This window comes from Ylistrum balloti, unplaced genomic scaffold (assembly GCF_031769215.1).
Source record: "Ylistrum balloti isolate Yb309-2 unplaced genomic scaffold, AGI_CSIRO_Ybal_v1 Utg370072, whole genome shotgun sequence".
Classification (NCBI taxonomy): Eukaryota; Metazoa; Mollusca; class Bivalvia; order Pectinida; family Pectinidae; genus Ylistrum; species Ylistrum balloti.
In genome coordinates, this window is record NW_026782113.1 from 277553 (window position 1) to 295020 (window position 17468).

A 17468-nucleotide genomic window follows, 5' to 3' on the forward strand; every position below is an offset into this window, starting at 1 on the left:
TTTTTTAACTCTTAGGGGTTTTCTGTGATCCAAAATTCCTAATTTAACAGTCATCAAAATACATAAAATCATTTTAGCACTGATATATAATCTAATCAGAACTCCTGCGATGTTCTCTATTTATATCAGGTTAAAAAGAAATTTTAACATGTCAAGAAAAAGTATCTCGGTAAATACTTAAAGATTTGTTCAAATATTGCCACAGTTTGACCTCCACCTCCACTATTTGTCATTGAGATGTATCACCGCAGTGGCAGCAGTATGAATCACAGAAACCATAACCGAAACAGTTGGAACAACAACTCTTCTGGAATCAAACAGAATCTTTGAGCAAATCCTTAAGAAAATGTAGTGGCCTTTTTACAAATGCATGTGAAACTCTTCACTTAAAGTGGAAAGGATTGGTTTAAAATTGTGTGCAAACATCTTATCGTTTTTCAAAAGCCATATTTAGTATATTTGTCTAGCTTTATACCATACAGTCAACAAAATGACAACCAAGTGTTTGTTAGTATCATAACCAAATACTTGCCAAACATTATGTCATATATATATATATATATATATATCTTCTCTCTTTTTTTCATATCATTATTGTGCAGTCTTGAAGACATCCATGTGGTATAATTTTAGATGTATTTCATTGTGTCATATACCAAAACTGACCCCAGTAATAAAACAGGACATGATGTCATGACATAGCATTATAAAATCTAAAAATAAAAAAATGGAAAAGACATAAAATAAAGATGGCTTCATGACAGTTCAAGAAATACATGTTCTGATGAAAAAACTCAAATTTAGAAATGGATCAAATCACTCTCATATGCTATAAATGGAGTGGATAATCAATTGTGATTCTAGATTACACATAATGATGCATTGCTTTCATACAAATTCTCCTGATTATTATGATACCCATACAATCATCACTTGACCTTGCAAGCCTGGTAGTAAGTATAACATGCGTAAATTGTCAGGTTTTCAAATGACAGCGATTTCCCCTGTGTAAATGATTTCCATAGTCTAAGGATCAGACCATTACATTTTTATTTTTGTTCTACAAGTGGCGTTCCTATAGAACTATTTTCCCCACTAGAAACCGTTTGATCTGTTTGGCCATATTGTTAGACTGGGTGAAGCTGTTGTCCACTACTCAGGCCAATACCCCTGGATGTAATATCTGACCTAGTAAGAGAAACAATAAAACCACTACCAATAAAAAGTGAAATCTAGGTCATTCGAATCACGATAGCCATCAGCTGAGGGACCTATATAGATTTCTGTGATATCAGACTCATAGCACTCCATTTCATACAGCCACATTGTTTGAAAAAAAAAAATACAGTGAATGCTTTGTGTCAAGGTCATATTACCTGCTCAGAAGATCAGGTAGGAAATCACTGAGTCATTTTGGCAGGGCAAACAATCAGAGGACTGAACTAGTATAATAAAGCAGGTTTTTCTAACCAGACAGGAAGCAAAATTGTCTGGTTATATTTGTTTGAAATAAAAATGAGATATGAAAACAAGAAAATAGATGCAGCAAATATCTCAACATATAGGTGGTCTCTCAGGACAGGTTCCACTGTGAAGAAAGGTCACCTGACATGTCATTTCATAGAAAGGGAGGCTGTCTGAAGGCAGGTCTGAATCTGCTGAAAAGGATGTTTACTCAAGGCAGTTTCCTACTACAAAGAGAGCTGGTCTCTAAAGAAAGGTCCAACCATTTTGAAAGAAACAGTCTGTCCAAGACAGACTTAATTGGATTGAAACAGTTGGTCTCTAAAGACAGGTTCTAAAATTTGAAAGAGACAGCGAACTTTCAAACACTAAAAAATCCCAACAGAGGTGGTCTCAAATCAAATTCTTCTTTGAAAATAATTTAACATTAGTGTATCAATTGACTCTTCAACATGATAGGAGGAAGATATTTCAAGGGGAGATCACTCAGAACAAACAGTAGTGTAACATGAAAACAACAATTTCAGAAGAAATTTTTCAGTAATATGTGTCACACCATCAACTCGGATTCGTTGTGTGTTGAATGTTTTTATTATTACCCCTGGTTTAGGATTGCGACCACCTCACTACACCGACCATCAGGTCGTGTCAGTAATTTACATCCGTAGCTATATGTGGCGCCTGGACTCCCGAGGATGTCCAAAGCAACGCGGCTAATCTGTGGTTCTGCCCAGCACCCAGGGGTATCCTTAGTTTTATTACCCTACACACTCACTCTCGCACAACTTCCTCACCTGTCACATCTGGACACGTACATGTCTCAAGACAACACCATATAAGGACAGACACGGACAATATCTAACAGGTAACACACCAAATAAGCATATACTCGTAAATGCATGGACAGTAACGAATACAAATTAAACAGGACGTTTACAGACACTTACTCCTATTTACCCTGTGACATATGTCAAATGTCAAAAAATTGTTCATTGCAAGACAGGAATTCACTATGATTTAGATGTGTCACAATTGATTTCCTATAACCAAGTTAATATGAGTACCAACTAATAGTCTGTAAGGGACCTGTTATATACCCAATACAATCCATTACATATCAGAATACAATACAGTCACAGTCTAACAGTGCTAAACAATACCGCAGTATGGTACAAAATATCTACACCCTATTCCTACCACATAAGAGACTAGAGACCCATAACTAGTACCCCTCTCAGTATCACTTCCACAAACAATTTCCTTATTCCTACCATGTAGAGACTAGAGACCCAAATATCAAATACAACTTTTTCCCCCATACTTAAAATATGAATATGAAACTTCAGATAGAGACATAACACTGTCTTTTATGAAGCATTCAATTCAAAAATTGGAAAAACATATTTTAAAAATTTGTAAAAAGAAATCGTGCCGTTAGGCTTATGTCTTGTTATGTCATGAACAAAAGATAGTTTGCACTGCAAGTTCAGACAATCAAAAGTGGAATATCTGCCAAAAAATACTGTGTAAGACTTGTTAAGCTATATCCAACCCTTGGCTGGATGACAATGTATTCATAACACCGAGACAATTCAAACACTAGCTGTATACACTCGTGTGTAGCAACAGACTGACGTCCCAGTATAATCTCCCCGCCACTAACAACACCAATCCTCCCACACACATATGAAATGCAGATCACAATTTCAGCATAATTTAAGTTTATATTTATATAAAAGATGATGCAACAGATTATGGACTGTATGGGTTTTCAGCTTTTGTTAAACAATCCGACAGATGAAAATGCTTTTCTGTTTGGCTATAGAAATAAACCTACAAAAGTTATGGAGAATACCATTTATTTCAACTACTCATGGTTATTGATCAACTTAATTATCACCTGCTATTTTGTGCTTCATTATGAAAAGATAACAAAACGAAAATTCCCATTTTATAATTTTGGATTCCCTCCCCCCCCCGCCTCCTTTGTTTTGGGTTCTTCTCTATAATGAGTTAACACCTAAAATTATTTTAGATGGAATATTAATGTTATTTACCTAAGACAAGGAGAAGTCAGCAAAACCCCTCCTGAGCACCTGAAATGGGTATCCCCTTGCCTAACAACAGCAATTTGTTCTATAATAGAATCAGTGACCTTGACCTTAAGGTCTTGATAAAGCCCCACTGCTTATCTGCATTTAACTTTGTACCATCATGTGATGTTTGATACTTGTCAAAATTGTATTCTGTGATAATTTCCAGCAATAAAAATGTAAGTGGAGAAACAGACCTAGAGGAAACAAATCATAAAGTGAAACACTGTTTACTATATTTCAGTAATAACGGAGGTGTAGCACAAATGATACAGAAATTCTCACTGTCCAACATCAATATCCTCCATTTCTGAGTGTCACCATCAGTTATACATAATGGAATATTTTACCATTACCAATACTCATGTCGGCTGATATCTTGTAAATGCGATGTAAATTAGATTTAATTCCTAATATCTACACCTCAAAAGTCTCTCAGTTACAACTTTCCAGTTAAGGGTCAGAAAATTGATAAGATGCTTTATTTGTTCAAGGCCTGTATATGAGTGAACAGCTTCCAGTCCCATTTGTGTGCTGACCTAGTCGGACGTAAGTGGGAGATATATCCCTCCAATGAATAAGAACATTGATCAGGGGGAGATAACCTATCAGGTAATGGAGGTTTGATGGTCGTCTTATCTAGGGTTACGTATGAGTCTACTGATCAAGTGCTTACAGTGTCTGAACCGGTTACATGGGCACTCCTGATAAAACCTACTCACAGCCATGTCCTCTTAACCATTACAATAGGGATACCATTAACATAATTCCAAGTGCATCCCTGCCCACCAGATGCTTAGGGACAATATGTTACCATATAGCTAAAACAATCACTCCAGACAATTACTAAGATACAACATCACTGTAGGGTTCATTTATCCATATTAATAGTGTATATATATATACTTTCAATTTTTATATCAGAACAATCATTTTAGATAATGTGAAAGGAATATTAGGCTTTCCACTGTTTTGTGAAATCATATTTGCATTGTCTGTAGATAAAATGCTCCAATAAGGAATATATTTGAGGCTGAAGACACTATACAAGTAACAAGTGCCCTAATAACCTATTTACTTATTTATGACCTTAGGTCCACATCCAAGGGAGACAGAAGTAACAAGTGCCCTAATGACCTATTTACTTATTTATGACCTTATATAGTAACAAGTGCCCTAATGACCTATTTACTTATTTATATATATCCAAGGGAGACAGAAGTAACAAGTGCCCTAATGACCTATTTACTTATTTATGACCTTAGGTCCACATCCAAGGGAGACAGAAGTAACAAGTGCCCTAATGACCTATTTACTTATTTATGACCTTAGGTCCACATCCAAGGGAGACAGAAGTAACAAGTGCCCTAATGACCTATTTCCTTATTTATGACCTTAGGTCCACATCCAAGGGAGACAAAAGTAACAAGTGCCCTAATGACCTATTTACTAAGTATTTCTGTATCTGGTCTTTGACTACCAGAGCTGATAATCAAACGTCTCAACATTGATTTATATACATGCTCAAAGAATGCTGAAACAGAAACATTATTTTTTAACAGGCCACACTTGCATCAAAATCTGTTGGAAAAATGTTTTTTTTTTTTTTTAGTCAATCTTGACAAATTTCTGTACAATCCCTTTCCAGAAGTATACTCTACAAAATCTAAAATTCATCAAAGAAACACAAGTAATTTAACACTTATCCTGCTGTTAACGAAAACTTTCATTTTCCACCTTTTCCATAAACTTGGACAAAAATTTGTCCAAAAAGGAAATCATTTGGAACTACATGTCCACTTCTACCTACCCAAAATTCATTTTCAGTAGAACTAAAGAAAATTTTGTTACAAGTGTGAGGAATTGGTTCCAAAATAAAGGTAATAACTTAGGTTTTTGCAAGGAAACATTTTTCAGTTGATAAAAGATTTAATCCCGTCACCAAATTTTCAGAAAAAAGAAGAAGAAAAACAATCACACTAAATACCTGAATTTGGCTTCATTTTCAAGCATTAAAATAAACACCTGGTAATAAGCCTGGCTGTTCAGTAACTGAGGTGGCTATTTAACTCGGAGAGAACCCAACAATTCAATGTTTGTTACCTGTTTGTCTTATCAGTATCAAAATAGTAATAATTCACTCAACAGGCAAAGAGATAACTTTGAATGGTAACAGACAACATTAACAATATTCCACCAAATAGAATATTTTTTCTGCACCTGTTATCATACAAATGGTATCCTCTTAATCATATATATATATATATAAAAATGCCACTTACCTTGGACAGTCATATCAATCCTTATAGTATTTTGCTAAACAAGAATATCCCCTACAACCAACAACCACTACCGAAACACTGAATAAAGAGGAGATAATTGCCACTTTTGCTACTTACTCGTCAGATTTTTCAGAATGAACAGATCCTCGTACTGACGATCCAACTTTGTAGTCATGCGGTAACGTTGCCCGCATCTGGTTATTGACACTGTCATATCTATTGAAGGAATGGTTGCCTCCTGCAGAAACTGTTCGTGTGCCATCACTACTGAGTCCCGAGAATGTTTGTGATTTAGGAATATTCCGATGTCCATCTATAAAGTTCCGTTCTTCCATAATCACTTTTGTCGTGTGTCCTCCAACTGTCCGTCGAGCAAACTTTTTACTTGGCGACCTAATCAAGAAAGGTACCATGGTTTATACATTAAACAAACATTTTCATTTCTGTTTCCTACGCTTTCTCCCTGAAACATAAAATCACCTGCCATTAGTTTCCTTATGTGATCAATCATTTGTTTCCCTTTCTTGGAAATGATCTTTATAAAACAGAATTCAAAATCAAATTTCTTACAGGAAATATTTTCGCCGACACATTTCTTTCAGCAGTTTCTTCATAAAGAGAAAATATTTAGAAATTAATTCACATTAAGACTCCCAAATCGAAATGTACATATATCCATGTCATAAAAATATTTGATTTTTTTTTACAATCAGAACATAACTATTTAATTTAATGATACCATTAGAATTTTAAACATGCATTTCTTCCATTTGTACAAAATGACAAAGGTACAGAAATAAACAAATAAATAAAAAGATGTGCAGGTCATCACATTTTTTTGGTTTGATATTTCATGCCTACGAAGAAGTAATGCCGTGTAATTGTGAAAGGATGGATGGTTGTGAAGGTTTATGATTGGTTGATAAGAAAGGTCAAAATGTTAAACCAAGGGTCAATACAAGAAAAGGTTAGTCAATTCTGAAGCAAGCAATACTGATTATATACACAACTATCAATGGTATCACAGACTGAAATGAAGAAATGTGAAGGAATTAAAAAAAAACATTCACCAAAAACAGTCCAAAAATTGCAATGCTATGATAATTTCTAGATGTTTTGATCACACTACTTACAATACTACGACTATACACCAGGCATCTGAACATAAACTATAGAAAACATTCAATTTTATGTCATCAATGAAAAGTTAGTTTGGATTATATTAGAAAACTTCAGCTGCTGATACAAGAATAATTAGGGCTCGGACAGTTATCATTTATTTAACATGCACTGAACAAATGTTGATTTGCCAACAAAAACAATGAGAATAGCAGTATATAGAGTTTAAGTGTTTTTCAGTGATAAATCTTTATGTAAGTCCAGAGTCCTGTAAACTCATCAAGTTTTGAATGGGCTCATTGAAATACTATAATTCAACATTGTAGGATCAGCAATGAAATTGACAAGGACTCATGAAAATAAATTGCAGATTGATCACTGGTTTTTGTTCTAAAACTTTCTTATTTTATATTCTTTTTTGTCCAAAACTAAGTTATTTTACTGTAAAGCTCACTCGAGTCATGCTGAAAATTTTGAAAGATTTGAGTGAAAATTTCTTTAAATCAAATATGAACTTTGATATTGCCACTGAAAATTTTGTTGTGATGTAAAGTCTGAGGTTCCTCTGTAACAGATCTACCTTGTACAGTTCAGACATTTAATTGTATATTGTTGTATATTGTGTAAAAATGTTCATCCCCTTATTAGGTAAATTGTTTATCTAAACTTGAGACACAAACATTACAACACTTTGTGCATACTAAATTCAGTGTGGTGATATTTTGAACTACAAATGTAACACCCACCCAAAGAAAAAGAAGTAGAAAAGGCATACACAGGAAACAATGAACACCTCCAAAGAAATTTATTTACCAGGACACAAGTTTCAGGTTAAAGGTCAAATTTCAATGACACCAGTCTTTGTGACCTTGATATAAGGAATGGAGATTTTCAAAACCAAGGGCGTCAAACTTCTACAGAAATATATACACTTCCCCATACAAACAGGAATGACATCAAATCACATTTAATCCATTCTACTACATAACTGCAATATTACCGAAAAAATCCGATGATCCTAATGCAATGAGAAAAAAATTCATTCATTCATACAATAAATGGAACACACATACATCATGCAAATCAAAATCTTTTCAGAAGGCGATCTTTGCTAGAGACAGCGTTCTGAAAACTTTTGACCAATCATAAAGCATTTAAGATACCAGTAACTTACGGAAAAGCATTCGTCTTCATTTTCACACAGAACTAACTAGAATGTTAGAACATCTTTTAAAACTTCCCTACGAATTAGCTTTACAACAATAACCAAATAAAACAAGATAAACATTTCTATCATTTATATAAATAAAGAGTCTACTAAACACAGGTGATAATTCACAAGTGTTTCATATCATCCTTGCTACACGATGCAGAGCGGGGATGGACTATATATACACATATATTTTGTGAGTAGCAAGACTGGAATGAAAGGTCAGGAAACTGCCTCTTTCTCTTGTCATATAACAGGCAAGGCTCTCACCTGGAAAATGAACGATCCATTTTAGTTCGCCGCTTGCTTTCTTCCAATGTCTGGAACTCGGTTTTTCCACTGGAAATAGATCTTCATTTAGTTTGTACATCAAAAACTTCCCTCTAGTTTTTTGGATTTTTTTTTTCTGTTTTGTTTTTTGTTTCTTTGTTATTTTGTTTTTGATTATTTTCAATGGGTGGAGTATTAGAGAAGGGACATGAGGAACTGTAGAGAAACATTTTAAGACCTAAACTGATGCTATTTCAGATGCCTGGTATGAATGAATGGGTGATACAATGGGCACAATGTATGATCAAATCAGCTTGCAAAGCTCCATGTCAAACTTATTCGTGATGTTATATGTCCAGTTTTCAAAATGTGACACAAAATCTTCCATTTGAATTTTTTTCCATATTAAAAAGAAAAAAATCTCAATTGAAAAACACTTGTTAATCAAGGAAATAAATAAAAACCAACAGAACTATTTACGGTTTCCTCAATAAGCCAACCATAGTTACCTCCCTTCTATAAAATAAAATGCACCTCATACATCACATTTTGAAAGGGATGAATTTTGTTTAGATTTTGTGTTTAGTAAATCAGCCCAAGAAACTTTGTGAAGAGAACCGATTGCAAATTTTGTGTTTGTTGTTATACAGAAAATCTCATTAGAACACCAAAACCAATTCTAGGAAGATTATTATCAGGAATTACTCATTACACAATCTGTGCCCATGGAGATCGGTTTCAAAGACAATCTAAAAATATTTTAGCACAAATTAAATCAGTAAAGGCAAAATAATATATTTCTTTAAAGAAAATGAAATTCAAAATTTGTAAAAATTCAAAAAATGAAAGCAGATTTCCAAAGGCTTGTGTATTGTAATGATTTGAAAGATTAACTTTATGGTTTAAAGATGGTATTGTGATTATCATAAAATCCCAAACCAAAAGTTATTTTCTGGTTAGTACATTGTAACAGGTTATTTCTACAAGGTTCATTTTAAATCTCTGTCTGATTATCACTTTTTTTTTTGTAATCTATACAGAAAGGTCCTTTCTTCTAGTATATATTTCTTCACAAACCTAGATCTGATTATTACTAAAACATTCTGGGTATACAGTAAGCATTCAGATTTTTCATTCTTACAGTATTCTGCTTATAATTTCCATCTTTGATAAAGAAAATGTACATACCTCCTTCTAAAACTTAATATTCAAAAGTAAAAAAATCAAAGTGATCTAAATATTACTCTGATGATCAAAACGATAAAATCAATGTTTTTAAAGAAAAATTCAAATGTATGCAATTGCATAAAATCTGGGTAAACTAACGAGATGTTGTTTTTTTTAGATCAAACTTTTATCCCTTTTTAAAAACGTCCTATAATTAAAATTGAACAAGAAGCTGAGCAAACAGGGCCATATACAGTAAAAAAAAATCATGATATATATATAAGACAACCCTACATGCAGACATATACTTTCTGTACTGATAACTAGCATGCAGAAACAGAAGGCGAGATATACACAATAGGAAACATCCATTACAGCTAACATAGCAATTTCTCAATTTAAAAATAGGCTTCTTGAAATTTTAAACATTTCAAAATGAACCTATAAATTTTATTTTGTATCTAAACAGTGATAATTAACTAACATTAGCAGTAATAAAAATCCTGGGTAATATATTTCTAACATTATACCAGTGTATAATCAGTTTTCATCAATATTTAGTATAAAGATACATGACAAACCACCAATAAAGCTTGTGAGCAGAATTATCAAACTAAGTCGCTGGTTATATAGCTTACAAGGTGTTTGTGAGCGACGTGCTGTATATAAATTTTATCTAACATTCATGTAAACTATGGAATAATATCTATCATTAAACTGAACTAAACTTTTCTTTCACCTGGCTACAAATAATTTTCTTATTGTCTCTTCTCTCTTTCTCTTATACACACTCTCTCTATTTCTCTCTTTTTAAAATTCCAGATTGCATTGTTAAAACACTCTGCCAAGTTTTTGAATTAATCTTGTAATACAAAAGGGAGGTAATTACTAAATATGATATGAAATCTACATACTACATTAAATACTGATATGTCAAAACTATCTCCTTCATTATGATGTCAGAATAAGTTTTTAGAAATAAATTAAATTTCAAAGAAATCAAAATAAAAACCACTTCAAACATACTGTTGGTTTTAGCGTGTTGACAGAAATACCCATCTACATACAAAATCTTACCTGTATCTGAACTTTGACCCAATAGAGAAAATTTTCTTGGTGGGAGGGTTGGGAACATAGAGCCGGAAGAACGTGTGATGTTCCACGCATGACTTCCATAAGTTTTTACATGAACGATAGCTCACCATGTTAAACCCTATTAAGTTTTCTACAGCATCATTCTGTAACAGAGAATTCAACATTGTTTCATGAAAATGATATTTTTTAATGCGAAAAGTTAAACATACTATTTTTATGAAAAATTCGCAACATTTCATATGTTAAAAGGCTTTATACTCCAAATTATTTGTGGTAATTCCACCATTTCTAAGTATCTTCGAAAAAAGCATATTCAAGATAGCCTGGGCATTTTTCAAAACCTACCAATACTTTAAGCACAGTCCTGAGTTGAACAGATAGCCCAAATGAAAGCCAGAACAACCTTTTAAAATATTACATCTAATCCTCAAGATTTAACAGAAATAGAATGATCCTCATTTCAGTTTTCTGTGTAAAGACTGATCCTCATTTCAGTTTTCAGTGTAAATTACTTCAATCTATAGGAAACTCACCACTTCTCGTCGAAGCTGAATGAAAAACTGCTTCCTTTTAAAGGAAATTTTTACAATTTTTGCCCTAAAAAGAAAGAAAAATGGAAAAAATTACTACATTCATTCAGACAGGTCTATCAAAATAACTTGCATGGATTCTTTGTTGCCTCTAAAATGAATTCCTATAAAAAATTTTCTAAAACTAACACATATCAAATATTTTCACAAAAAGCTTAACATTTCTTAATCAGTTAAGTAACTGTTAAAAATTAAACTTTATTTACTTTAAAATAATGATCAATCATTTGTCTGCCCGGATGGACACTACCAAAAGGTTTTACTCTGTGAGGAAATCGAAGTACCAAGTGAAAATCTTTGTGGTCGGACAAGTGAAAGATTAAAGTTGAGAGGCATTACCACTGCACCATTTCACAACCCTAAAACTGCCATTTTCATCTAACATCACATAAAAGATAAATGTTTTCTTGTAGCTATAGGAAACTCTTAACAAAACTTACATCAGTGAAATACATTTTCACAGACAATATTCCAGGAGACAAACTTTCACCAAAGAATGCTGTAAGAGACAGACCTTGTACCATAGATGCTTGAGAGTAACTAACACCAATACTCACCATGGGAATGTGTTGATTTTGACGTTATTCTGGAACACAACCAAACCTATAGACGTCACACCTAGCTGTATGTCCACATTACTCTGATCCTGTAAGAAGCAAACAACAGTAAACCATACATATCACAATACAGTCACACCTGGCTTATCCCCCCTTCTCCTCCAATGTAATTCAAGACCCCCTTTCCTCTTTACTTCATTCTTGTATGATTTTTTCTCCTTAAACATCGATACTATTTTGATACTGACATAAACTGGCTGAACCAAAAAAAAGAAAGAAGAAAAAATATTTAAAAGATCTTACAATACAATATTACACTAAATTAAATATAAAATTACAGTTTTATAAACAACCAGAAGATTACTTTACACATTATTGATGTTTCCTGAAATCACAAATAAATTTCCTTTCTAAGTATTAGTCTTTTCTACAAGCTTCTAAATAGTAAAATATGGTATTTCAAGATTTAATTTTACAATAAAAATCATATTTAATGAGATAAATTAAAAAAAATGTAATGCAGAGTTGTATTTCCAAGCAATCATTTGCAGAGATGGTAACCTCTCTATATAAGATGCAGACAGGTAACACAATGTAGGCAACTGATTACTTGAATCATTCTTGGCTTTCTATCTTTGAATATTCATGCTCTAATTAGATTTCTTGGTTGCACGCCGATACCTAATTATTAGAAGATAAAGTATCTTTCTCTTTATTTATTTTTTTCAATGACTGTGCACAGGTGGGATAAGAATATCTAGGTACTTCTTCATTCCACTGTAAGGTGATAACCAACAAAGTTGATTTGAATTCCTAATTTGAACATGAAAAACATTTTCATGAATGCTCCTGAATATGAAACCAGGTATGTATCAATATTATAGATGAAATATATAGGAATCTTAATGTCTCATCTGTTTTGAATTCCACTGTATGACTCAAAAACCCTAATTTCAGTTTTCTAGATTTTCGACTTTCAGCAGAAATTATTGATATATTTTCATTTTACAAATTAACCTTTCATACTGCAAATTTGAATTTGAATGCATTAATAGAAAAGATATTAAACTCATCTATGAGATATAGATGTACCTGTTGTGTACCTTTAACACCAGTTATTGTGCATGCTAATATTATACAGTGATCTTTAGATGTACTTTTTCACCAAACCATGATATTTAAAATCATAAATTTCTAAAATACTGTGATAAGTTAATGTAATATGCACTTTGGATAATGTACAAGGCTATATATACAGCATCATGTTTAGTCAAATCAATCACAATATCTCATTATATAAAGGACTTCTACAGTTGTGGCAATATTCACCAACAGTCACGATGTATACCCTGAAGTCATTAGGAAACATGCTACTCAGAGTTTTACTTGTCTATCTGTTTTGGTATTCAATACATTGTATTGATTTTCAGGTTAATAGTGACTTTGGTAGAAAATTAGTTGGTGAATATTTCCATCCTGTAAATAGGATCACATGACACCAATGTCCTGCACATGCTTTATGTTCAAATCATATCTATCCTGTAATCTGCCCAAGTCAAACCCGTTACTTCTGGCTTCATGTAGGGAATTCCGCTTTTTTACAATACAGCTGAATTAGATGTGGCTGGGCTTATGATGACCGGGCTTATTACTGGATAAATACGGTATACAGTATCTACATGGTAACTTCAGACATGAAACATGCCTCAGATTGGTTAGTGACATCTATACAACAGACAATGCACAAATATCTGTCTGTCAAGTACCTTTTCAAGTGTCAGACCTGTAAGTTACTTGTAAATGAATCTGCATGTATTTATTTATGTTACTATGAAGAAAATAAATAAATAATAAAAAACAATAATGACAAAAAAATCCTTCAGTTGTTATGGAAATACATTTTGAAAGATCCATCTTTAAATGTCATATATATTTTAGTGATAATTTGATATTGATTACTTGACAAAGTATTGATTTTGAAAAGATCTGACAGACTCTGCATAGATAGTGTTACATTTCCCTATATACCCTTGTATAACCTAGCTATGCCATTGTTAGATGTTAGCTGTTTAGTGTCAAATGATACTGACTATATTGAACGCGGGATCCTGCTCTATTTCACCCGTCATCATGGACATAGACTGCAAGAAAATGAAAACATGAATTATCTCCCTTTAAGTGGAATATAAATTGAATCACAGTTTTGTTGTGTTAGGCAAGAAGTTATTATCTTTGTTTTAAAAAATCCTTTATTGGTATTGATTTCATCTTTGGTAGATATATACATATAAAATTCAATATTGTTAAATTTTAAAATCTTTATATAATTAATGAATGTGTTTTTTTTTATTTCATGATAAACCTAACAGAAGTTTGATATTTTCTCTCTGTATACAAATAGAAATATCTCAGTAATTACTCTGATGAACAAGAAGATTGAAAATGAAGAAGTGAGTAGAATATAGATAATGTATTGTATTTATAAAGATAGTTTGTGTAGTGAACCATCACCAGGCGATCTACAACTAACTAAATCAAGCCCGAATGTTGCCACCAAAGCAGGAGTCAAAGTGAGAGAAATCTAGAGCAAGGGAGATAATTCAGTTTTTTTTAAACCTGTCCACTAATGCACAAGAAGTTACAATAGTGACAAGATATACTGACTCTTTAGGGAGCAAGTATAACACAGAAATAAGTTTAGATCTATTTGCATACTTCAACAAAACAGCTTTCTTTCAAGATTAGAAAATACTTTCCACCAAATTCCACAAACTATTTTGCTCCATTCAATGCAGCTATTTATAATCAAAACCCAGTTAGCAAAATCCTTTTCTCAACACTTATAAGAGTACTGTCAACAAATTTTAATAGTATAATTCATATGTATCACCACAGAATGTTTATATATCAACAAATAAGACAATATTTCTTATAATTAAAACAAGTTTCCTATGACATAACATTGTCTGATCACAAACTCAATGTTTACACTAATTTTCATTCATTTAGCTGGGTAATATGAATCAGCAGCATATGTGGAGCAGAAAAATAAAATGTGAATATTAATCCCATATTTATTTAATTGTTAAGAAAGCAATTTGAAAAAAGACATGATTTAGGACAGTTGGAACAATATGCAAAGTTCACTGAAGAAAAACCCACAAAAAATTGGAAAAAAAGCTCACACATTCCCTATAGATAACTACAGACAGTAGTTAAACACAACACCAAAGTTTTTAACTTAAACTTATTGAAATAAAGAGTGTAATATGTTTAGCAAAATATCAAAGAAATCTGATACATTATAAAAGCAGTTTGAACAAAGTTCTCACACATAGCAAGACTTTAAAGCAGCACTGATGTTTGTTGTAATTAAGTTTCAATCAGTTTCTTATACAGTGACAGCTATCAGTAAATTTTCCTTAAATGAACCTGTCTTCTTTATATTTCAGGAAAATATTGATATCATGAATCACCTAATTATTTTTCTTTATGATGAAAATAAAATGAATGAATTAATGAATGAATTTGAAGATCTTATTAAGTTTGTCAATAAATATTCAAAATGTTTCAAAGGTCAAAAGACAAAGCATATTATTTTCATTATTTTTAATTTTTGGCTTACTTAAAGAAATTCCATTCAGGTTTCCTTCCTCCCTTTATTTCTAATATTTACTGTTTTTCCAAAATATTGTCAATTTGATTTCCAATCAAGTTTTCCATTCTAAATTTGCTTTAAGTACAACAGTAACTTTAAGTATAAATCAGCAGATATACAAGGACTTTTCCTGAATAGACAGAAATCACAACTCCATACTTGTGACTTCTACCAGAACACCTCCACTAATGTACAATACATTCACTGTAGAAACTCACACACACAAAACATAAAGGTGGGAAGGAAAAGTGACAGGCAGCAGGTGTAACAATCAGCCTTCTACTTACCCGTGCATTGTGGAGATCAACTCCGTACATCTCCAAACGTTTGGCCTTGTCAAGGTAGTTGTACTCTGCATCAGCTGGGGTCTGGCCCCTAAAGGGGAACAACTCATTTTGTAACACATGAAAATGATATTTCACAAGTACTGAAGCAGAGTTAAAACTTTCCACTGATGTAAATCTTACCCATAATGGAGGGCAACTCAAGAATTTTAACCAAAAGATGGAAAACTGGTCTCTAACAGCAGAAAACTCTGCTCTATGACTCAGATAGGCGACAACAAGAGTTTGTACCGGAGACAACTGTGTAGCAATAAATCCCAAGCTATTTTACCAGCCAATCGTCAACCAGGAAGAGGCTGCAGATTTTGAATACCAGTATACAAATAACAAACTGTCAACATCAGCTTTGCATGCTGAATCAATCTTTTTCATGCCATGGTAACCTATTGTGTGTTACCTGTGCTGTTTGTGTAGTTCCAACACTTGTTTCTCAAACTCTTCTGTCTGTGTGGGAAGAAATCTGTATTCTGTGAGGTAGTTGTCCCTGTGCTCTTCTGGATTGTAATCACCAAGCTCAGCTGTAAAACACAATACACACTCAATCGTTATATTTTTCTACCTTTTCACTGGAACCTTTGTTTCTTTTCAAAATTAGGAAACACTTGAAATCATATTCAACAAGAGAAATATTGAATCACAAACCTTTTATTGTGACTGTCATTAAGTTTTCTTCATGAGCAAAATCTAATTCTCAGTCTTAATAAATACGTTCAATAACCCCAATCTCTGTCATGCCATACTTGCTGAAGTTTCTTCTAAACAACAGATGTAAACAGCACAACTGAACAATTTCCATATTACCCCTCCAACTGACAAAATTCATATAACTAAAGTGTTGTTATACATTTTCATTAGGTCTCTGACCTTCATTTTTGAAAGTCAGAGAGACCTGTCTTGTCAAACAACGATACTCACATTGCACTGCGTAGCTAGCCAGCAGGGCGGCAGTGCTGGGGGGACACACAAGCCTGCCTTCTAGAATGTCTCGCTTCACTTGGAGGAAAAAATGGTACCTGTCAAGTAAACAACTCATAAAAGTAGGAAAATGTTCATCATTACTGGAGATGGTCAAAATACAGAGTCTACTCCAACATTTAACAATTTCTGAAATATTGCCCTAAATGATAGAAAATGTAAGCACACAACTGAAATATTTTCAACTACTATATATGGTGAAGCAATCTGAGGAGGGAGGGAGGGAGGGCGGGAGAAAATTAAATATGAACATATATGATTGGATGAATGAATAGTGATGACATGAATGAAGCATGGGGAATGAGAGCTCTCCTTCATAAAAAGAATACAAAAATGAAATTTGTAAACTGTTGGAGAAGCCATTCACCCAGGATAAGTTTTACCTTCCCATCAAAAATATTAATCTTTACCCAGTGTCAAATTTATCTAAAAATAGCAGCTATTACTAAAAAGCTGCTGTTTTACTACTGCATTTTTTGAAACAGTGAAACTGTGGCAAAGTGTCATGCATGTAGAGTTATCTCTATACTACATTCATCCATTTCTGTATTACACTAGTGATGACACACAAATATCATCGAATGCTTTAAAATTTTCCCCGATTTCATCTAATTCCAGAATTCAATCTTCTCATTTAGTACTGG

General features: G+C 32.9%; 1 protein-coding gene across 4 annotated transcripts in view; it reads right to left on the reverse strand.

The window, feature by feature from the left end:
* Positions 1-17468, reverse strand: part of LOC132549644 (tyrosine-protein phosphatase non-receptor type 4-like) — a 142298-nt gene that overhangs the window by 71227 nt on the left and 53603 nt on the right. For 2 of the 4 annotated variants that reach the window (XM_060213596.1, XM_060213593.1), the window contains 9 exons: positions 16765-16862; positions 16247-16367; positions 15793-15880; positions 13938-13988; positions 11848-11936; positions 11234-11297; positions 10683-10843; positions 8439-8507; positions 5957-6232 (listed from right to left, as the gene is read on the reverse strand). In XM_060213596.1, the coding sequence (XP_060069579.1) occupies positions 5957-6232; positions 8439-8507; positions 10683-10843; positions 11234-11297; positions 11848-11936; positions 13938-13988; positions 15793-15880; positions 16247-16367; positions 16765-16862 (1017 nt within the window). The remainder of the gene's footprint in view (positions 1-5956; positions 6233-8438; positions 8508-10682; positions 10844-11233; positions 11298-11847; positions 11937-13937; positions 13989-15792; positions 15881-16246; positions 16368-16764; positions 16863-17468) is intronic. The other 2 variants (XM_060213595.1, XM_060213594.1) reach the window with 2 other exon arrangements.